Below are 22,719 nucleotides of genomic sequence, written 5' to 3' on the forward strand. Positions count from 1 at the left end.
AAAAGAGAGCTTTACAAAAGTGCATAGGTCACTGATCATAACAACGAGATAGCCCCAAACATTGCGGGTAAGCAAAACATGAAGCATTGTGAAAACTAAATAAGTCCCAAAGGGAAGAACCATAAGAGCATGTAGTTAAACAAGATACAATTAAACAACATGAATCTCGAAAAAGTGCAAGGGTGTACCTGCGGAAAAGCAAGCAACCAAAATTTACAAACATTCCTAAGTGCCATTGTACTCCCGGAACAAGTGCGTCTTGAGCCTTTTCTTGAAAGTGGGGAGACAGTCAGTGTCTCTGATGGAGGTGGGGAGTTGATTCCACCTTTGGGGGGCCGGACAGGAGAAGAGCTTGTGTTGGGACCGGGTGCTCTTGAGCGGTGGGACCACCAGACGGATGTCAGAAGAAGACCGTAGGTGGCGGGTGCGGGTGTAAGGCTGGAGCATAGACCTAATGTAGTCGGGTGCAGTTCCTTTCACTGCTCGGATCTTCCCGACAGGTAAGATGAGATCCACTGAAGTGCAGTGCCAGTAATGCCCATCTCAAAAAGTCTGGCGAGCAGGAATTGATGGTCAACCGTATCAAACCCCTTAATGATTGGTTGTTTATTACAGTATTGCGACGCCCACAGATGCCGGAATGATTTCATTTTACAGTCAAACCTTTAAATATATTGGTTGCTATCAAGTTACTTTTGGCAAATATGACAAAGTGTTTTTCAACAACATTACCTACCCTGCCTTTAATATGGTATCCTGTGGATTGACACTTACGTACATTGAGAATATTTTCTTTCAAAAGGCAAAATGATGGTGGGGAAAAAACAACACCCGACATTGTGTCCTCTTTTGTGGCTGTAGCTGTACCAATGACTAATGACAAGTTGGGATGGATTCAAATTTTTATGCAGTTGAGAAACTGCAATTTCATTCCTAATATACATTTGTAGGAAAATCTAAAACAAGTTAAATAATGTAAATGTAATTATTTTATATATGTCCTATTAAAATTAAGTCAAAATACTGGCAAATGAAAAGCCTGACGCCTAAACAGAACCACATATAATTGTCACTGTCTTGTGTCTTCATGTGTCCTGTGTTCATGTGTAGCTGGCTGGCATTCGAGGGTGAGGGCTTCACTGAAAGAATGTACGTTTTAGAGGAGGGGGACTACCCGGATCTGAGATCGATGGGTTGTTCGCGAGCCAATGCTTCAATCCTGTCTCTGCAAATTACTGGCTTTGTGAGTAGCCTGAAATTTCATATGTGTCCTTCCATCTGCGCTGTGCACCACAAGTCAAGGTTGAGTCTGGGTCGATTCTAGAACTGTTATTTTAAGTAAACACATTTGTTTCCCTTCTAAGATGACTTGGTGCAATAAAAATAAATGACTGAGAAACACACTAATATATTGGGTGGGTAACAGGAACTTCTGGTTAGGAATTGTGTGTCAGGAAGTATATTTCTAGAAGAGTTGATAAGAAAAGAGTTGTAAGAAAACAAACAGATGCAAAAAGAGTGCATTTATTTACTTGTGGGGAATGCCGGTAGTAATAATCCCAAAATACCAAAAACGTATTTTCTCTCTCCCCCTTTTGCTCTCCAGGAGTTCTCTGTACCCTCCATCACTCTATTTGAGAGGTTGGGCCTACGGGGCAGGAGGGTGGTTATGGCATCTGGCTGTGTCAACCTTCAATTGGCTGGAGACTGCAGTAGGGTCCAATCTATCATGGTAGATGGGGGAATGTGAGTACACGTTTCTGTGTGTGTGTATTTATGTATAATCCAAGAGTTCCCTAAAATATGACATCCATTATTTACTTTTTAAACAACTCATTGCCAATTTGCCACGAGGGACGAACAGTCCACCACACTGTTAAAACAATTTTTCAGCGATGCAGAGAAGACAAACTGTTAAAAACAACAGCAAGGTGTGAAACAACAGAAGAGGTTTCATCCAGCCCCAATCCAATGTGACTTTTAGAGACTGTCATTAGCTCGCAATAGAGACCTGCTTGAGAGTTATGCGTGTGTCAGTGTTAAGAGCACATTGCAACATAAGAAATCGATAGAGCCATCGCGAGTATCTGCTTGTGACTCAGACAGGGTACTTCATTGTCACAATCATTGTACTTAGAAACAGAAAGTAAATCAGAATTGAAACAATACCCTGGTCATTGAGTTTTTGTCTGTGCAACATGCTGTTCTTGTACAACTTTTTATCTATTTGTCTTTTGGCCAAGGGCAGTAATCAATTTAATAGAGTTTTCAGGTTGCAAGGCCAGCAGAAATCTCATATTGAGTGACGAGAGAAACTTTGATGGTTGTTTGATGGATGAAACAGACGCTGTGGAAAGTTGAAATGGGTGTGTGAGATTCAGTCGAAGGGTGCTAACTCTGTCTGAGGAAGGGGGGAGAGAGTCGGGCAGCAACAAGTCTGTCTGTGGAGTGGGACATTCCTACTGTCAGAGAGGGGAGGGATATAAACCAATGAATGGGATTATTGAGACCAGAATTTTTGTGATGAGATCCACAGAAGTCGATAAAACACACCAATGGGCAGAGCAATCACTTAATGCTTGTTTATCTATAGTTTATAGAGGAAGGAAATAGCATAATCTCTCTTTGTCTTATTGGCTTGTTGAGTTTCCTAGTCATAGTGTGTACACAAGCTGAAAAGGATACAATCGGTTCAATAAGACCCGTGATCTATGAGAGAATGTTTTCTTCAGTTTATGTATGGCTCGGTATTTTCACATATCGAAGAAAAATGAGTTTTTCGAATGTTGTCTCCTTTTCCAAATGACAGGTGGGTCATCTATGAAAGCATCAATTACAGAGGTGCGCAGATTCTGCTTAAGCCTGGCGAGGTCGCTGACTGGCACAAATTCAGCAACTGGCAGCGAATCGGATCCTTGCGACCACTAATCCAAGTAATCCACATCCAAATATAATTCCTTTAATTGCTTAACTTTTTGGGCAGTGAAGGAAGGCTATAACTGTGCGTCCCCTGAACAGAAACAGGTGCACTTTCGTCTGAGGAACAAACAGACAGGGCTGGTGATGGCCGCCACAGGAGAGCTGGACGACTTGAAGCTGATGCGGATCCAGACCATGGAGGAGACGGGCGCAGTGGAAGAGATCTGGCTCTATCAGGACGGCCAGCTTCGCACCAAGGTACCGTCACCATGGCAACACTGTCCCCGCTATGTACACCCACTAACATAACTGGAATGCGGTGTAAATGCGGCCCTGAAATATCTTCAACTTGGGAGTCGCTAACATGACACATTAAAGTTACAGTTAGTAGACTTACAGTAAGTACAGGGACATTCTCCCGAGGCAAGAAGGGTGAAGTGCCTTGCCCAAGGACACAACGTAATTTGGCACATCCGGGAATCAAACCAGCAACCTTCTGAATACTAGCCCGGTTTCCTAACCACTCAGCCACCTGACACCCCATGCAGTTGCCAGGTGACCATCGGGGAATGTGTAAATAAGGAAGTATTTGATGCATCGTTTGTGGCTTGTTGTGACCATGTGATTATATTTCTGTCTTAGCTTCTCAGTGCAACTGTAGTTCTAGGTAGAACATGACCCCCCGACATTGGTGATGATGCTTCACCTGCTATGAGTTTTTTCATCATGACCTGATGTCAACAAAGTTTATTCATAATGATGAGAAAACAACTCTTGCCAGTGCTGATTTCACTTGAAATGTAAATTTGTAACTCCAAATCCACTGGTCAGTGCATCATGTCTATCCTCTCGGTAGTTAAAAAACGTTCTCCCTTCTTCCCTGTCCTTGTTTCTAAATTGTCTTCTCTACCTCCCACCCCCCCATGTTTGTATCCCTCTACTTATCTCCCTCTCTCTCTCTCCATCTTTGCATGTCTGCTAGCTACTGGAGGACTGTTGTCTGAGTCCCACCAGTAGTATGGCGATGGCAGGTAGTCGACTTGGTCTCTCCCCCCCCAATCCTGAGAAACCGCCCGCCCTGTGGAGCATCACGGCAGACGGCCTCATTCTCCATGCTCCCACCCCCGACCTGCTGCTGGAGGTCAAAGGTCAGACGCCAGCATGATTGAGACGTGGTGCTGCAGTATTGTGTTGTATTACCCACGGTCGACCGCAGTTTCTCAGTCCATAGTTGTTTTAGGTTTACAGGGAGAGGCTTGTTGTATAATCCTTGTGAAGGAATGACACTTGGTGGACTCTGTGTAACAGCAGCTTGGAGCAGTATTTTTTGGTAATTTGTTTTTCTCGCTCCCCCTGTGCAGGTGGACAGAACTATGATAAGAACCATGTCATTCTCAATACGTTTGTTCCCGGCAAACTGACTCAAAGATGGACAATTGAGATACTCTGAGGGCTTATGAGAACATGGAATCGGACCTAGTCTCAACAAGGAGCCTCAGTGCTCCGTTGTGCAGCTGCACGGTGGGATGCTGGACATTGGCTGCAGGAAGTAGTATGACCTTTCCATTAAGGTTGTTGACAACAAAGCTTTCTGGAAAAATCTAAAGGATTACATTACCTGCCCATGGCTTGGTAAAAAAAAAAAAAAAAAAAAGGACCAAATAGTGGTATGTTTACTCATTTGAGAGAAATTAGACTCTGACACACTATGCAATAAACAACTGTATTATTTTTGATTAATAAATAAATATTTCATACCAGGGTACCAATTAATTCACGTCATGCATTGAGTGTTTGTATAATTTGTTGTGACAAATATCAAAAACAACCATGGAGATATCAGGTTGACTTATACAACATTAATCACTCAACCACAGATATAAACTTCTCAATTGCTAAAAATAACGTAAAGATTGCTACATGTACAGTAAATACATGATATAATTGTATAGAGGTTTATCAAAGTTCCCCTATGTAGGTGCCTTTTAATTTCAAGTAAAACATAAAATACTCTATAGCAGTCGAGTGTCTTTATCACAAATATTTCTCTTCCCACGTGCATTTAAAATCCCTGTATTTCTGTAAAATTCATGGACGAGTTCCATTCGGGCAACTAGGGAAGACATTCCATTTGTGATATACTGGTGCTTTATCACAATGACTTGACTTTTCTGTGCTGCCCGACTTCCTTTGGCGTTTCTGGGGTGTCGCCATGGGCGTGCTCCACCTCCTCCACCAGCATCACCACCGTCTTGCCCCTGGCGTGACCTTGCTCCACCTTCAAGAAGGCCTGGGGCACGTGGGAGAACGAGAAGCGAGCCTCCACCACCGGCAAGATCTAGAGAGGGGCATCCGGTTTGAGTTCTTGTAAAAATAAACATGTTCCCTTTTATGATTTCTACACCTATCGTGACATGAAACATGACCTAAACAGCTGATTCAATCCCTTTCAAGAAAGTTTAGTTTCTAGAAAATTCTTACTGGGCTAAGAAGTTAATTTAGAACAATCTACTCCAGAGCATGTTTTTAAATGTACACATAATAATGTGGTACGTGATCTACCGGCTGCATACAGAGCTGCTGTTTCACTTGCAGTTCTGTTGCCAGTATGCAATCCAACAAATAGTCAACAGGTCTAGGAGGTTTGGCAATCCCATTATTCCATACAGATATGCTGGCTGTAACCAGACTGCTGGTTATGTTTATAGGAGAGCTCCCAAAGCCAGATAATCTCCAATTGAATCCACCTTTGTCAACAAAAATCATTGGAAGGGGAGAAGGGGAGGGATTGGGGGTAGAATGTGATGAGGCAGGACAATTGCAGCTCCGCCTTCCACCCTCCCCTGATATTCTAATGTTATCCTGTATTCTGGTCAGTGTCTCGTCAATAACAAAGAATAGGGGCACACTTGTCACAGTAAAGACCGACCACTTGTCTGGGAATGGGTGTATGGTGTGATTGTTTGTGTCAGAGTTTGTTTGTGTCAACAGGGCGGTTTCTAACAACCAGCAGCCCTGGGACAAAGGAGTCCGCTTATGGGAACCAGACTGGATTGACGCATACTGCCGGCTGGGGCAGGGGAGGAAGGGGGGGAGGGGCTCTACATCTAATAGATTGGGACTGTCATTTAGTCAAAGTTCAAAGTTATTCAAACTCATTATGGGATCTAATTTGTTTCAGGAACGGGATTTGATTTAATGAACTGTGATGAAATCGAGATTAAGGGTGGTCTGACCGAGCCCGTCTCCGGTGAATTTGAAAGGGTACAGTAACGGTACATGCAGCGTTTTTTTACTTACCTTTCCGGCGTCCACCAGCTCAGTGATTTGGTCGAGAGCAGGACCATCAGGAGCATAGAAAGCCCAGCGGTAGAATACCCCGTTACACAAGATGTTCTAGGCAAGAGGGAAAGAGAAACTGAGGGGAAAGAACTGCAAAGTAACTGCAGAATATTGCTTATTCCTGCAAAGCTGTTCCGTGCCACTAGGGGACCCTGTTGTCTGTGCCGTAGAGTGCTGTCTAGTGGTCAGATCTTGGGGTGTGTCGTCCAATCAGACACACTGGTCAGACAGACATTTTCAGGGACAAAGAGTCTGGGGGGGTTGTCAGGAAACAAATAAATGGGCATTTACTGACAACCCAGTCACACACCCACCTGCCAAAGTTCTGCCGTTTCAGCAACTGACACATGCATAGTCCTCAAAACAGCCCCACCCTGCTCTAAACCAGTAATCCATCCATTTCAGCGCAAACCCACCATACCCATCACACATGCAATTCACAAACTGGGAAGCTGTGTGTTTGGGGAAACAAACGCACACATAAGCACACAAGCATCTCTTTCTACACTTATGGGGGGTTTTCCAGGAAGCAGGTTTGACAAACTGTGAGCTTAACCCTGAACTCAGAGTTGATTTACCCTAAAATGCTAAACTCTGACTTTTCGGTTACAGAACAGCTGAATTGAATAAATTAAATCAACTTGGGGTATGTCCACTCTGTATGTATGTCCACTCTGAATTAAGCATGTGAATGAGGTCTATTAAAAGCCAACATCAACTGAACTCCATTACTAGGATCCACCATGGCACCCGGCAACAAAAAACATCCTCCTACTTCACCCCACTTCAGTTAGAAGTGTTAATACGTGTTTATGGTGAATCTCAGCACACATTCCCAAAACAAGCAACACGACTGTAGCAGCAAAGGAGAGACAACTGGGGTGGGAGACAATTGCTGGAAGAGTCAATGCATACATTTGAATGTAGTAGCTTAGTCCAAACATTAAACCACACTGTCCGGCTGGCAGAACCCCCTGTCAGAAGGAGCTTCAACTCCCACCTCCGGGAGAGCTTCGATTATGTCTCAAGGGGGGCCGGGGACATTTAGTCCGAATGGGCCATGTTCCGGGCCTCCATTGTTGAAGCGGCTGACCGGAGCTGCAGCCGCAAGGCGGTCGGTGCATGTTGCGGCGGTAACCCTGGAACCCGGCGGTGGAATCCGGAGGTGAGGGATGCCGTCAAACTGAAGAAGGAGGCCTATCGGACTTTATTGGCTGGTAGGACTCCAGAGGCAGCTGATGTGTACCGGTAGGCCAAGCGGAACGCGGCTTTGGCTATCGCGAAGGCAAAAACCCGGGTATGGGAGGAGTTCGGCGAGGCCATGGAGAAGGACTTCCAAACGGCTTCAAAAAGCCGTTTAGATGACTCTGCGACATTGGGGACAGTGCCTCTGGACTGGCAGACCGGGGTGGTGGTTCCCCTCTTTAAAAAGGGGGACCAGAGGGTGTGCTCCAACTTTAGGGGGATAACACTCCTCAGTCTCCCTGGGAAAGCCTATTCAGGGGTCCTGGAGGACGGTCCGTCGGATTGTCGAACCTCGGATTCAGGAGGAGCAATGTGGTTTTCGTCCTGGCCGTGGAATAGTGGACCAGCTCTATACCCTCGGCAGAGTCCTGGAGGGTACATGGGAGTTTGCCCAAACAGTCTACACGTTTTGTGGATTGGAAAAGGCGTTTGACCGTGTCCCTCGGGGGCTCATGTGGGAGGTGCTCAGAGAGTACGGGGTACCGGATTCCCTGATCGGGGCTGTGGACTGCCGGTAGTAAGTCGAACTTGTTCCCGGTGGGGGTTGGACTCTGCCAGGGCTGGCCTCTGTCACCGATTCTGTTCATTACTTATATGGACAGAATTTCTAGGCGCAGCCAGGGCGTTGAGGAGGTCCCGTTTGGTGACCTCAGGATCGGGTCGCTACTTTTTATACCCCTGATACTGAAAACAAAGTTTCGCAGAGTGCACAACTTCACCTTCCGCTGGTATTTCTACTGTGAAATATCTCACATTTAGTCATTTAGCAGACGCTCTTATCCAGAGCGACTTACAGTAAGTACAGGGACATTCCCCCCGAGGCAAGTAGGGTGAAGTGCCTTGCCCAAGGACACAACGTCATTTTGGCACGGTGGGGAATCAATCCGGCAACCTTCTGATTACTAGCCCGACTCCCTCACCCCTCAGCCATCTGACTCCCATCTCATTTTCATTTGCTTGCCTCTCAGAGTGATTCACATTAGGCCCTCGTGGAACTTATCCCTTGGTTCCTTATACCAGGTAGGTATACATCAGGTACAGCCATCACAATTATTGAATTGGTCTTGTGTCACTGCTGACTGACCTGTGTGGCCTTGTCGTGGAAAGTGAGCCCTGAGCGCATGGCTCCGTCCAGTAGGCCCATGGAGTCTGTGTTCATCAGGAAGGGGGAGACCAGGGTGACGAACTTGGCACCGCTCCAGGGCTTGAGCAGACCCACGGCCCACTGCTCTGTGTTTCCTCCCACGTTGTCCAGGACCACATCGAACCTAGGGGGTGGAAGTAGGAGTGATGGTCGCTCTTTAAATCGCAAACGTGGGAAACGCTGATAGTTAACTCATTTCAGAGTTTCAAATAGTGCTTTGATGCAATGAAGCTAAAGGAAACGGAAAACCAACCTTCATCAATCTAGTCTACCAAAGTTTTTAACTCCTTCCATGTTTGTTAAAACCTCTTAAGAATCCTGTTAAATGTTCCTGAAAACGCCTAAACAGCATACCCAAAGTAAATTGAAAGCTATTCTTGAGCCATTTGGAGTACATGCATATAAATGGTCTCTTCTGAAAGGTGACACTTTTTATTTCCTCTGTTGTCAGGACCCCTGTAAGTCCTACTGGTGTTGAGTAATAGAAGCTTTAACACAAGGAAATTAAAAGTTTCTATCTCAACCTTTTGTTTTGAAAACAGAGGCCTGAAGAGGCCTAGAGGTGGTAGGTATTAGCTGGAAGACAAAATTGGACCACAGCTTGAAGCCTTATCCAATTCAAGTCAAAAATCAAACATAATACCACTATATATTCATATTTGACGAGTTTTTTTAAGAGTACAAACAGGCGTTTTCTAAAAGGGCCTTTTGGAGACTCTGAAATGACCCTTTGTAACCAAGGTCAAATACTAATTATTTTTCATAATCGTTACCTCTAATGAAAGGTGGTAGTTAGAATTATCATACATAATAGCAAAATCCCTCATTAGTATTGCTGAAACATAAAAACTGAAGCATGAACACATTGTAGTGCTTTATTTGATTCCCAGGATTGACACACAAGAAACACAGCTTGTGCCCGGGACTTTTATTTTGAAGGCTCCACAGATACCTAGCATGTTGGGTATTAGCATTTACAGCATGTCCTTAGCTACAAGGCTAACAAGCTCATTTCAGAGCCAGTCAAAGCCAGTTTGAGAAATTCGTTTAGAACGAGTGTGGGGCCCCCCAGGGCAGGACGGCAGGACGCACAGACCTAGTTGGCTTTAGAAGGCCGTCACCAGGGCATGAAAGCGCCTATTGGGTCAAACAAGGTGTCAATCGAAAGGGCAGAGTGTAGCGGCCATTGTAAGACTATCCACTCATAAATACACGAAGCAGATCTCCTCTTATGAGCAATAGTGTGTGAGAGACTGAAGAAGAAAAAAATTGCGAAGGCAGAATGAAGCAACAAGATCATGGCTATGTGTGGATATAATTCATTGTTTGGACACCTACTCGACATGGTTAGATACTTTAGACCAGGGGTGTCGAACTCCGGTCCTCGAGGGCCGCTGTCCTGCATGTTTTAGATGTTTCCCTGCTCCAACACACCTGATTCAATTAAAAGGGTTGTTATAACGACCATTCATTCGAATCAGGTGAGCTGGATCAGGGAAACATCTAAAACATGCAGGACAGCGGCCCTCGAGGACCGGAGCTCGACACCCCTGCTTTAGACCTTTGGGAATGTAAGCAGATCAAGTTTTTGGGTTGTTTGCATACCTGGACCAATTTAAACCTTTTAGGGTGAGTACCATTTTTTGCTTTGGCTTTGTTTATATATTGGTCACCGAAAAAAGACGTTGACTGTACTTGCTGTTGCACCTTGATTTTGAAATGGATTACAGCAATGCAAGCACAATAATCTTAACTTTCCAATGATGTATGTAATGTGTAGCTGTCTAAAAATATATGTTTTACTAGTGAATGCGCAGTAACTTGGGCAGGAAGGGGGCTCGGTTCTGTCGCGCGGGCGGGATTGGACCGGAAACAGGTTAAAGCTTGTGTGTGTGTCTTTCTCTCACTATTTTCTCCTCAGTTCTTTCCAACAGTGCTCTCGTCAGGGCATGGCTCACAGCTTTGATTATTAGTAGCCCAACCAAAGGCGGGCACCAGCACCCACTCAGTCCTTGAGCCCTCATCTCCATGGAAACCAAGACGTAAAAATCAGTGGGCAGGTGTGCCAAGGCCCGCAGCTTGCTGGGCAGAAGGAGGTGCGTGCGGGTGATCTGAGATGTCTCACAAAACCGACAATTAAATCAAAAAGTGACTCATTGGATCAACACACAGGCTTATTTCAGGCCAGGGACATTGTGCTTCTTCTAAACCAAATCATGGTTTTAAACAACATTCGTTTTGTGTCAGTATTAGCTGATCTACTGTACCTTAAACCGGGTTCAGATACAGTACAGCATCCCAAAAAGTTGAAAGCAGTTGAACAGAATGTACTGGCATTTTTACCATTCATCCTGTCAAATCACATGGAAAAGACCTGAGGCTCGACTATAGCCAGCTTTTATTTTTGAAAAATGTAGTTACTAACATACTAACTTTTTTCCTTGAAACCTTATGACACCTACTTGTTCATCAGATTCAGCCGTCCTTCTACATCTCCGGCTGTGTAGTCCACCACCTCGTCCGCGCCCAGACCTCGCACAAGCCCCTCAGCATTGTGGGAACAGGTAACAGTCACATGTGCACCCCAGGCTTTCAATAACTAAGGGAAACGGAAAGAGAACAGCTGACTGGTACATCTACACTTCCTCTGAAAGAGTAAAAGGTCAACCACCAGACCTGAGCTAGTGATAAATATCACGGTCAAATATATGGGGTGCACTTGGTTTCGCTTGGTCCACTGTTGATAATGCAACGAAACTAAACGAATCGACCCCACAAGTTGATTATAAATATGTGGCAGATTACACAGGCCTCCATTTCCCCATAATCCTTTCTAATAGTTACTGTATTGTATGATATTGGCTAAGGTCTGTCTACCATTAAGGTGTAGTTCGACACCAGTGTGTGGGTTACTGATCTGCAGTGTCTCTACCTGGATAGAAAATGTCCCAACACCTCCTGACCCTCCAATGATCAGGACTCTGGGGGGGGGAGAGAACAAACAGAGCCACGGTCAATCGCTTACACTGATGATTTATAAATGCAGCCAAAGAAACAAGAAAAGTCTGTTAGTATGTATTTCTGTGTATTAATCAACTTTTTAAAAGTAAACTCAGAATCTTATTGGCATCCATTTTGGCGTCTCGCGCTCGCCATCCACTCAAAACATAACGTTGGCCTACTACTCTTTGGCCGGCTTGCAAGCCCAAACAAGTGTGTGCGATGTGCCTATTGTTTTTGTTTCCGGTCTAGCTAGATCCGGTGTGGTGTTGTAGTTTTTCTAACGTTACTAGTTGTTGCAACAGCATGTGAAAAAAAACTACTAAGTTTGCTAGGCCAAAAAGAAGGTTAATCTCGCAATAAAAAAATTGACGCTGTTAAAATGGGTTTGCGTTAACGCCGTTAATAACGTGTTTAACTGACAGCACTAATTAGATTACATTGGAAATGCATACATTTTCCTCCATTAATCTGTACTCAATTATTTATAATGACAGAGCCCGATGGAAAGCATATGTGAACTGCCATCTTACATTTACATTTAGTCATTTAGCAGACACTCTTATCCAGAGCGACTTACAGTAAGTACAGGGACATTCCCCCCGAGGCAAGTAGGGTGACGTGCCTTGCCCAAGGACACAACGTCATGTGGCACGGCAGGGATCGATCCGGCAACCTTCTGATTACTAGCCCGACTCCCTCACCGCTCAGCCATTTTAAGGTCTCTCCACAGATGTTCTATGGGGTCTAAGTCTGACTAAACCACTCAAGGACATTCAGAGACATGTCCTGAAGCCTGTTTGCTTCGGGTCATTGTCATAGCAAGCAGGAAGCACCTGACCACAATTTGGAGTGCCACAGCAAACTGTATATACTTCTTTATGAATTTGCTAAACATGTTGTCAAAATGGGTATTTGAGTGTAGATTAATGTAAAAAATAGGCTATATAATCCATTTTAAATTAAGTATACAATACAATAGGCTAAAAATGACAGGCACATATATCTTTGTGTGGGAGTGCACGTATGTAAGGTTGTGTGTATGTGCGCTAGTAGTGGAATACTTGCCGTTTGTCATTGCAGTTGTCTCTGCAGAGGCCAGCGGCATTGACAAGGGCAGACAAGGCCGTCGCAGCCACATAGGGGATGGATGCTGCCTCTGTGTGACTCAGTGATCTTGGTTTGTGTGAGACCTGGGGGGGGCCGTGAACACACAAGAACAAAAGCGCTAAAATAAAACACACACCTGAATTTCAGTAACAATGCATTTTTCTGGACTAACAAAGAAAACTTTTCTTTGTTTAAAAACAGAAAGTTCATCCTGAGAGTTGTGGTGAGGGCAGCAAGCTAACAATACACCCTACTACTACTCAAGCAGACACGACAGTTCCACTGTCCGACTAATTGATATTTCTCTTGCTCATGCAAAGCAGTGGAACTGAACCCTGATTAATTATACACCCTCTACTGTGGTATTACATAATGGCTTGAATCTAATCCAAATTGTCGAGATTCTACTAGTTATGTTCAGTGAAAAGGTTAGACAACTATGGACCCTGTCCTGGTGGTTAAATTGTTTTTTATTTTTATGAATAAATTAAACCCAAATGAATTAATCAAACAAAAAACATAAAGTGCATGTTTCAGATGAACACGTTATCACATTGTTTGCGTATCATGCAATAAACCTTAGGCATACTTTATGGTGCAATATTAAGGTAGGCTGTACAAGGTGGCCTACTTAAAATGGTTGGAGTACCTCATGTTCTGTTAGAGTCACAAACTCTGCAAGGCTACCTTGTTTCCATGGTGGAATTGCTGCCCACACCTATTGAAAGAATGAAAAAATATTAGACAGACATTAGAATTGCATTTTCACATTCCATGAGCACATATAAGCCATATATTCTTTTTTAAGGTTTATGTATGTATGACTTTGAGTATTCAACAAACAGACAATATGAGTGCTATATTCCAGTACCTCATCTCCTGGTTTAAAGTGTGTCACCCCAGACCCACAGTCCACCACCACACCAGATAGGTCACGACCCAATACAATTGGAAACTCAGAGCTGCCTTGTTTAACCAGGCTCAAAGGGTCTCGTCGCAGTTTCAGGATTGTGGCCCCATACCCCCCTGAGATCAACATAAGACATGCCTGTAAGATAAGGTGACTTCTAGTGACAGAGTGCATCGGCAGTATTAGTTCTAGGCTAGACTTGTGCTCTATAACCAGCTTTTTTTGCAGTCGATTTACAGTACTACCAGCAAAAGGCTGAATAAAGGAGTTTTGACCCAACTTACCCCTCATGGATATGTCAAGAGGGTTGAGACTTGCAGCATGGATCTGAATTAAAACCTCACTGTCAAAATGTACACTAGGAGTTGTGTACTCTTCAGTGAAACTTAGAACCCCATTCGTGCCATACTGGTCAATCACCCAAGCAGACATACTGCTTTGCAGTCTCGAACAGGAACTGAGACTTCTTCTGAGATAGCCAGAACTCATGTTTCCTACACCAGCTGATGTTTTGCACAAGCTTAGTGTCCTAGCGTAGGACAAGGCTAGTCTAGTTGCTTTGAGACAGCCCATTTTGTTAATAGCGTGCAGTTGCTGTTGCGTCTATCAAATTGGCAGACTACCTAACTGACTAAATGTCAACAGACCTATCACTAACAAGTGACAAGTCTGCTAAATGCAGCGGTTAGGAAGCTACTGCTAGCTACGAGTCACCCTAAAGTAATTACCTGCACATGCAGGAGAAAAATTACAGCAAAATGTTTTCTTCAAATAGCTGTGCTATTATATAAGTCTCGAAGCAAAGACACATTGACCAGCAAATACGAATTATGTTGCGAATGTATCAATTAAATAGCCGCATATCTCGATTAATAACATTGTCCACACCACATATTCCCGACTACATAACATTCACAGCACCCTCTGACCTTCGGTTGACGACCAATCAGCTTTCTCCATCTAAGTCTGTGGACCAATGGTATGGCGCTAAACCAAAGGTGGCTTCCGATTTGAGCGCGTCAACAATTTATTTTAAAAAAGTAATTACAAATTACTTTTAAAATAATTACAAATTGACATAAATATTTAGTGTATTACTTATTTTTTATTATTATAAATTAACAATATTTAGGGATTCATTTGTTGCCTTTGGTTTCTGATGGCATGCTATTGAGAAGTCAATGAGAAGTAGGGTGACCAGAAGCATAAGGATGAAAAGGAGTACGTTTGGGCCCAGGAAGAAGGGCAAAGGGTCAGAAAGGAGGACAAGTTTAGTCAAAAGAAAGATAAGAAATTAAGACAGTGCCATTCCCCAAACTATTTCAATTGTAATATAAATTAAAATATATAATTTGGTCAACTCAGCAGCAGTTGTTTTATCATCCGCTGTTGATGTGTTCGAAGCAGAAAATTATGTTAAGGAAGAGTGCCCGGCAGAACTAGCATATTCCTTGTGCCGTTCTATATCAATGCGACAGGGCCTACAGAAGGCATGATATTGATCTTTGCTGCTCTTACCCTTACAAAAAGAAGTATATTAAGGTATACTATAAGTATACTAAAATATGGATAGTACACTTTTAGTTCACTTTTGATATACTTTTAAGAAGTATGCTTAGAAAATAGTTCACTTTTAATATACTTTTAAGTATGCTTTGAAAATAGTTCACTTTTGATATACTCTTAAGTATGCTTTGAAAATAGTTCACTTTTGTAAGAAGTATGCTTTGAAAATAGTTCACTTTTGATTTACTTTTAAGAAGTGTTGCTTAGAAACAGAAAATTGTGTACATTTCTTCTGGAGTAAGATGTACGTTTTCTATTATTATACAGCAAAAGCAGTCAAAATAATTTAAAAGTACATTACAGGTTAATTTTTTTGATCCATCTCATTCTAATTATTCATGTCTATGAAAATCTATTATGCATTGCACATTGAATCTTTTTTTGTTACTGAAGCTGTAACCTTAATAGCTGCCAAAACATTCTGAAGCCCTATACTCTTATACATATTATCAATTGGAGTATTAATGGAAAAAAAACTAAAAAGCTACTTTTTTGAAGGTTATACTGTCAAACTGACTGAAGAATTAAATAACGACGTGAAATAATGAAGATAGTGTGGCTCATTGGCTTGTCAATTCCCATGATGCAAGGCGGTAAATAGTGTAAAAATGCGCTGATAAGTTTGCCGTTTGTTCAAAATACAAATGTAACTTCATGAATTTAGTTTTTTAAATGTGTCTGCTTGTTGTGTTTTGTTGCATGGTAATTGTCATTGTTGTGCTGGTTTACCATTGTAACCATGAGTTAAATGACTGTTACGTTTTATGAATTTGTATTTATATGGATTTGTTCAACATCTATGCCCATGCAGTAGGTAGCCTCTTTCAGAATCTGCAGTGTGACTTTGAGAGGGCCCTCGTTCTCGCCATGTGACGCAAGGTCTGAGGGGCTTAACATTTTAATTTATTAGTAAGTCATAGTAAAATTAAATTTATTAAGACTACTTCTTGAGGTACTTACATTAATTGAAAGTGCACGAAAGTGCAAAGTATACTTTGAGGCTTTTTAGGAAGTATACTTCATTAACTGAAAGTGCACTACACAGGTTACTTTAGAGTATTCCAAGGTATACTTTTAAGTACTGTAGGAAGTATACTTAATGAACTGAAAGTGCACTACAAAGGTTACTTTAGAGTATTCCAAAGTATACTTTGAAGTACTTTAGGAAGTATACTTGATGAACTGAAAGTGCACTACACAGGCTACTTTACAGTATTCAAAAGTAAACCTTGAAATACACTATAAGTGTACTTTAAAGTGTACTAAATGACCTAAAAAGTGGGCCAATTCAGTATACTTAGTACAAAAATTGTATATAAATAAGTACACTGCTAGTATACTTTAAGTCAGATGGCTGAGCGGTGAGGGAGTCGGGCTAATAATCAGAAGGTTGCCGGATCGATTTACTGCCGTGCAAAATGACGTTGTGTCCTTGGGCAAGGCACTTGCCTCGGGGGGAATGTCCCTGTACTTACTGTAAGTCGTCCTGGATAAGAGCGTCTGCTAAATGACTAAATGTAAATGTAAGTAACATGATAATAGTATACTTTTTATACTAAGTATACTTACAAAATAAACTTGAAGTATACTTATTTTTTGTAAGGGTAGTGGCAAAGTGGAGTTCTGAACTCTGCGTAGGTTTGAAGGAGGTCTTTCTCCTGTGGATTTATTTCCCACTTTTCTGCTTCCAGCGGCAGACTTAGTGGGAATTATAGTCAAAGCCACGCTCGGCTTTGTCCTAGCAGCGAAGAATCGTAGGAGAGGTAAACGGGCCGGTGCTTTGGTGCGACTTCGTCGGCGCGGAGTGCGCACAGCGTTACCGGGGATATTTCTCTCCAACGTTCGTTCGCTGAGCAACAAACTGGACGAACTTCAGCTACTGGTATGGAAAGACAGAGACTTTCGTTCATCTTCCGTTTTGTGCTTTACGGAAACATGGCTGAGTGAAATGATCCCAGACTCTGCACTACAGCTAGCAGGTTTCAAACTGCTGAGAGCGGATCGTGACTCCCTGCTTTCTGGCAAAACGAAAGGCGGTGGTATTTGTTTTTTTATTAACAGTGGCTGGTGTGAAGATGTGACAGTGATTTTGCAGCATTGTTCTCCTGATATGGAAACATTTTTTATTAACTGTAAACCTTTTTACTCGCCACGTGAGTTTGCTTCATTCATACTGGTCGGCATCTACATGCCCCCTCAGGCTAGCGCCAACTAGCCTGACGTTGTCATACTCATAATTCTGGTCAGAATATGAGTCTGAGAACTCTCCGTTGGCCTTTGACTACAGGGCGTGTTTCAAACGAGCCTGGAAAACAAATGCCTCTTCACTCAATTGGATAGATCTACAACCAATCAGAGCAACAGAGTATGTGACGTAGCTTATGTTAAGCACCGCATAGTTGTTGTCAACAGAACTAAACTACAAGCAGACTTGAAGTATGCTTGAAGAATGAATACAAACGATTTTTGCCGGTGTTGTAAAATTAATTTAAGGGTAGGGAGAATACTTGTTCACACGGTCAACCTTTTTGAGCGAAACAATAAAGGGCAATGCATATACGAACAAGTTCTCCTTTTAGGATTACAACTCCATCGGGGCCAGCTGATAAATTAAACTTTTACCGAATCCCGTAGGAAGGACGGCAAAAACATATTTTCCATTGACAAATGCCTTGCGTCTCTCTGTTCCTCTTTCAAAATTAATGCGCTGTCGATGTCTTCTAAAACAGACTCGGTGGCAGAATCATAACATCCCAGATCTCCAGCGGTAGCCATGTTTGTTCAAAACAAATTCAACTTAAACGCTCTTTTGTGACGTGGGTGATTACGTTACTGTTGATCATCTGTCCATCATCCTATAAAGCCCGCCCGGCAATTTAATTGGTTCGCCCAGATTCTGTTTTTCTGTAGTTGGTCCCCAATACGAGACCCTCCAGACCCAACTTCCCGACCAAATTTTTTTGGGGGCGGGGAGAAGTTGGGCTGGCAGCCAGGCTAAGCGCCAACGAGGCTCAACGTGTACTCGCAAACCAGATATTGTGCGTGGAGCATGAAAATCCAGATTCCTTGGTTATTGTGCTAGGCGACTTTAACAAAGGCAATCTCACTCAAGAACTCCCCAAATACAGACAATTCATCAAATGCCCTACCAGAGAAGAGAACACCTTACATTACATTTACATTACATTTAGTCATTTAGCAGACGCTCTTATCCAGAGCGACTTACAGTAAGTACAGGGACATTCCCCCCGAGGCAAGTAGGGTGAAGTGCCTTGCCCAAGGACACAACATCATGTGGCACGGTGGGGAATCGATCCAGTAAAGCAGAGGTCGCCAACCTGTCGATCGCGATCGACGTGTCGATCTCGGAGACTTTCCCTGTCGATCTCCAAAATAATTTCAGAAATACTGATCTCCGACTAATTCATGAACGCGGAGGATTCTTAAACTGAACGCGCGTTCTCTTGTACCTGGATTTGCATATTGGCCTGTGCGTGTTGCAAAGCAATTCACCGACAGAATAAATGGGCGTTTTTTCCCGAAGACGACCTTTGAGAGACCTGCTATCCCAGGATACCTGTGGGCGTGGTTGCCGTTGGTTTGTTTATTTACCCGGCCGTGTTGTCCACATAGTGTTAGCAAGCATGGCAGAGGCACCACGAAAGAGGGCGAAAAACTACAGTTTCCATCATGAATGGGAGGAGGAATTCATCTTTACCTTGGTAAAAGACAAGAGTGTGTGTATGTTGTGCCACCAGCCACAGGCACTGTCTAAGCGAGGGAATTTGGAGCGGCACCACAACACCAACCATCCGATTCAAAGACTGCTATCCACCAAAGAGCGCAATCCGCGCCAAAAAAGTTCAGGAGCTGAAAGTGGAGTTGAAGGCTCAACAGTCGCTTTTCTCACAACCTACGTCTCAAAGTAAGGCTGCAACTGAGGCGTCATTTCGTATTAGCCACATTTTGGCTAAACACAAGAGACCTTTTACAGATGGGGATTTGTTTAAGGAACTATTGACCGTCACCGCAGAGACTGTTTGCAGCACCTTCAAAAACAAAGAGGACATAAAAGCTGCATTCCGTGCTGTGCCTCTTGGTCCTACAACAGTGACACGAAGGATCGAGTTACTGTCGGATAACGTTGGTCAACAGGTGTTGGAGGACTTGTCACTCTGTGAATATTTTTCACTGCAGTTTGATGAATCGCTGGATGTAATGGACACGGCTCAGCTTGTTGTATTTGTCAGAATGGCTTTCCAGGACTTTACAACAAAGGAGGACTTCCTCACTCTTCTCCAATTAAAAGAGACAACGAGAGGTGAGGATATTTACAACGTTTTTAAAAGCTATGTCCGTGAAAAGAACATCCCCATTCAGAAACTGGTGGCAATCACTACCGATGGGGCACCGGCAATGTGCGGTGTGCACGCTGGTTTTATAGCACTGTGCCGTAATGATCCGGATTTCCCCGACTTCATGAAGTATCACTGTGTGATTCATCAGCAAGCCTTGGCTGGGAAAGTTGTGGACTTTTCTCATGTCATGTCACTGGTGGTCAAAGTGGTAAACTCGATTCGAGCAAAAGCGCTTCAGCATCGCTTATTCAAGGCGTTATTGGATGAGCTCGATTCGGCGTATGGAGACCTGCTTCTGCATGCTGATGTCAGGTGGTTGAGTCGCGGAAAAGTGCTGCAGCGATTTGTTGACTTGCTGCCTGAGATTAAGACGTTTCTGTCGAAAAGGAACGAGGAGCACGAGGAACTTTCAACGGATGCGTGGCTACTGGACCTGGGGTTTCTGACGGACCTAACCGGAAAACTGAACTCGCTCAACCACGAACTCCAGGGAAAAGACCGGCACCTCCTCCACATGATCAGCGCAGTGAATGCGTTCAAGGCCAAACTCTGTGTCTGGACCACGAATCTGAGGAAAGGGACGCTGACACACTTTACAAACCTGGAAAAAATGTCACAGTCCATCAAAGACTCTTCTGACTTTCACCCTGAGCAGTACTGTGTGCACCTGGACAAACTGGCAGCGGAGTTCAGTCGACGTTTTGGTGAGTTAGAAATCATGAAGGATATTGCTGCATTTCTTTCAAACCCATTCCTGCCTATTAATACAGAGGAGGTTGCAGACCAATTCGAGAAAGCATTTGCTTTGCCAAGTGGAGTGGACATGGAGATGCTTGATTTGCAAAATGACATTGAGCTGAAAGCCAGGTCAAGGGACAGTGACTTTTGGGGACTTGTCAGCCGAGAGAAGTTTCCTCTCCTCAGTGCATGTGCACTAAAAGTGAGTGCCTACTTTGGATCGACCTACCTCTGTGAAATGGCATTTTCACAGATGAAAATCACCAAATCCAAGTACAGGAGCCGGCTTACTGACAGACACCTCACAGACTGCCTCAGACCCCGAGCAGCACTGGGTCACTCAGACCACGCCATGGTCCACCTGATTCTTGCATACAGGCAGAAGCTTAAGCGCTGTAAGCCTGCTGTGAGGACATCGAAACAGTGGACCAGTGAGGCTATGGAGGAACTGCGAGCGTGCTTGGACTGTACTGACTGGGACATGTTCATAACTGCTACCAATAGTCTGGATGAGCTCACAGAGGCTGTGACATCATACATCAGCTTCTGTGAGGACTGCTGTATACCAACACGCACCAGGGTGAGCTACAACAACGACAAACCCTGGTTTACAGCTAAACTCAGAAGGCTGAGGCTGGACAAAGAGGCAGCGTTTAGGAGTGGGGACAAGGACAGATTCAAGGAGTCGAAGAACAGGTTTAGCAAGGCGATGAGAGAGGCTAAACGACTGTACTCGCAGAGACTGGAACACCAATTCTCTGCTAACGACTCTGCTTCTGTCTGGAGAGGCCTCAGGCAGATCAGCAACTTCAAGCCCAGAGCCCCCCACTCCACTAACGACTACCGCCTGGCCAACGACCTGAATGAGTTCTACTGTAGATTTGAAAGACAATTGGACAGTCCTGAACAACCCCTTTCCACCCATGAGGCCCCCCCCTTCCCTCATCTACAGTGACGACCCTCTCCATTCAGGAGAGAAAAGTGAACAAACTGTTCAAGAGACAGAACCCCCGCAAAGCAGCTGGGCCAGACTCTGTCTCTACAGCCACCCTCAAGAACTGCGCTGACCAGCTGTCTCCGGTGTTTACCTACATCTTTAACACCTCCCTGGAGACATGCCATGTGCCAGCCTGTCTCAAATCCTCCACCATCATCCCTGTGCCCAAAAAGCCCAGGCCAACTGGACATAATGACTACAGACCCGTCGCCCTGACCTCTGTGGTAATGAAGTCTTTTGAGCGCCTGGTGCTGGCACACCTTAAATCCATCACAGACCCTCTACTGGACCCCCTGCAGTTTGCCTACAGAGCCAACAGGTCTGTGGACGATGCAGTTAATTTGGCCCTCCACTTCACCCTACAGCACCTGGACTCCCCAGCATCCTACGCCAGGATCCTGTTTGTGGACTTCAGCTATGCCTTCAACACCATCATCCCCGCTCTGCTTCAGGACAAGCTCTCCCAGCTGAACGTGTCTCCTGAAGTTTGCGGACGACACCACCCTCATTGGGCTCATCTCTGGTGGAGACGAGTCCGACTATAGGTGGGAAGCGGACAACCTGGTGACCTGGTGCAGCCAGAACAAACTAGAGCTCAATGCTCTCAAGACAGTGAAGATGGTTGTGGACTTCAGGAAGAACACAGCCCCACTCACCCCCATCACTCTGTGTGACTCCCCAGTTAACACTGTGGAGTCCTTCCGCTTCCTGGGCACTATCCTCTCCCAGGACCTCAAGTGGGAACTGAACATCAGTTCCCTCTCCAAGAAAGCACAACAGAGGATGTACTTCCTGCGGCAGCTGAAGAAATTCAACCTGCCAAAGACAATGATGGTGCACTTCTACACAGCCATCATTGAGTCTCTCCTTACCTCCTCCATCACCATCTGGTACGCTGCTGCCACTGCCAAGGACAAGAGCAGGCTGCAGTGTATCATCCGCACTGCAGAGAAGGTGATTGGCTGCAATCTGCCTTCCCTCGAGGACCTGCACACCTCGAGGACCCTGAGACGAGCGAAGAAGATTGTGGCGGACTCCTCCCACCCTGGTCACTCCCTGTTTCAAACACTCCCCTCCGGCAGAAGGCTGCGGTCCATCAGGACCAAAACCTCACGCCACACAAACAGTTTCTTCCCTTCCGCTGTTGGCCTCCTCAACAAGGCCAAGAGCTTACACTGACTCTAATGACTTCATGTCTTAAAACTTTTACTTTTGCACTACATTCAATTCCTGTTATATTTGTATTTTATATTGTATTTTATATTGTAATTTGTCAATTTATATTTTATTTTATGCCCACTTTTATTCTATTTTAGTGTATTCCACTTTTTACTGCTAGTTTTAGTATAGTTAGACCACATATTTAAATGTAAGATTCCTATATGTTTAT

At 44.1% G+C, this 22,719-nt stretch overlaps 2 protein-coding genes across 5 annotated transcripts in view; one reads left to right on the forward strand and one right to left on the reverse strand.

Annotated features, from left to right (window-relative positions):
• The window catches only part of LOC124487356 (beta/gamma crystallin domain-containing protein 1-like), a 23,716-nt gene extending 19,040 nt beyond the window's left edge, over window positions 1-4,676 (forward strand). For all 4 annotated transcript variants that reach the window (XM_047049635.1, XM_047049633.1, XM_047049634.1 and 1 more), the window contains 6 exons: window positions 1,111-1,243; window positions 1,607-1,746; window positions 2,810-2,933; window positions 3,019-3,177; window positions 3,902-4,067; window positions 4,281-4,676. In XM_047049635.1, the coding sequence (XP_046905591.1) occupies window positions 1,111-1,243; window positions 1,607-1,746; window positions 2,810-2,933; window positions 3,019-3,177; window positions 3,902-4,067; window positions 4,281-4,369 (811 nt within the window). In that variant the 3' untranslated portion in view covers window positions 4,370-4,676. The remainder of the gene's footprint in view (window positions 1-1,110; window positions 1,244-1,606; window positions 1,747-2,809; window positions 2,934-3,018; window positions 3,178-3,901; window positions 4,068-4,280) is intronic.
• LOC124487358 (reticulon-4-interacting protein 1 homolog, mitochondrial-like) lies at window positions 4,629-14,599 on the reverse strand. The gene is made up of 9 exons (XM_047049637.1): window positions 13,955-14,599; window positions 13,632-13,786; window positions 13,410-13,478; window positions 12,719-12,843; window positions 11,583-11,631; window positions 11,113-11,249; window positions 8,591-8,774; window positions 6,220-6,315; window positions 4,629-5,257 (listed from the first exon to the last, which is right to left on the reverse strand). The coding sequence occupies exons 1-9, from the start codon at window positions 14,241-14,243 to the stop codon at window positions 5,072-5,074; spliced, it is 1,290 nt and encodes a 429-aa protein (XP_046905593.1). The 5' UTR covers window positions 14,244-14,599; the 3' UTR covers window positions 4,629-5,071.
• Between the last annotated feature and the right edge of the window lie 8,120 nt (window positions 14,600-22,719).

This window comes from Hypomesus transpacificus, chromosome 26 (assembly GCF_021917145.1).
Source record: "Hypomesus transpacificus isolate Combined female chromosome 26, fHypTra1, whole genome shotgun sequence".
NCBI classification, from domain to species: Eukaryota; Metazoa; Chordata; class Actinopteri; order Osmeriformes; family Osmeridae; genus Hypomesus; species Hypomesus transpacificus.

What these genes read in the sequence shown, in the direction of transcription:
- LOC124487358 (XM_047049637.1), bottom strand. Translation starts at nt 14,243, where the DNA reads ATGGGCTGTCTCAAAGCAACTAGACTAGCCTTGTCCTACGCTAGGACA. An exon ending in TCTTGACATATCCATGAGGG is followed by an intron (nt 13,787 to 13,954) that starts GTAAGTTGGGTC and finishes TGTTGATCTCAG; the next exon opens with GGGGGTATGGGGCCACAATC. An exon ending in ACTTTAAACCAGGAGATGAG is followed by an intron (nt 13,479 to 13,631) that starts GTACTGGAATAT and finishes TTCTTTCAATAG; the next exon opens with GTGTGGGCAGCAATTCCACC.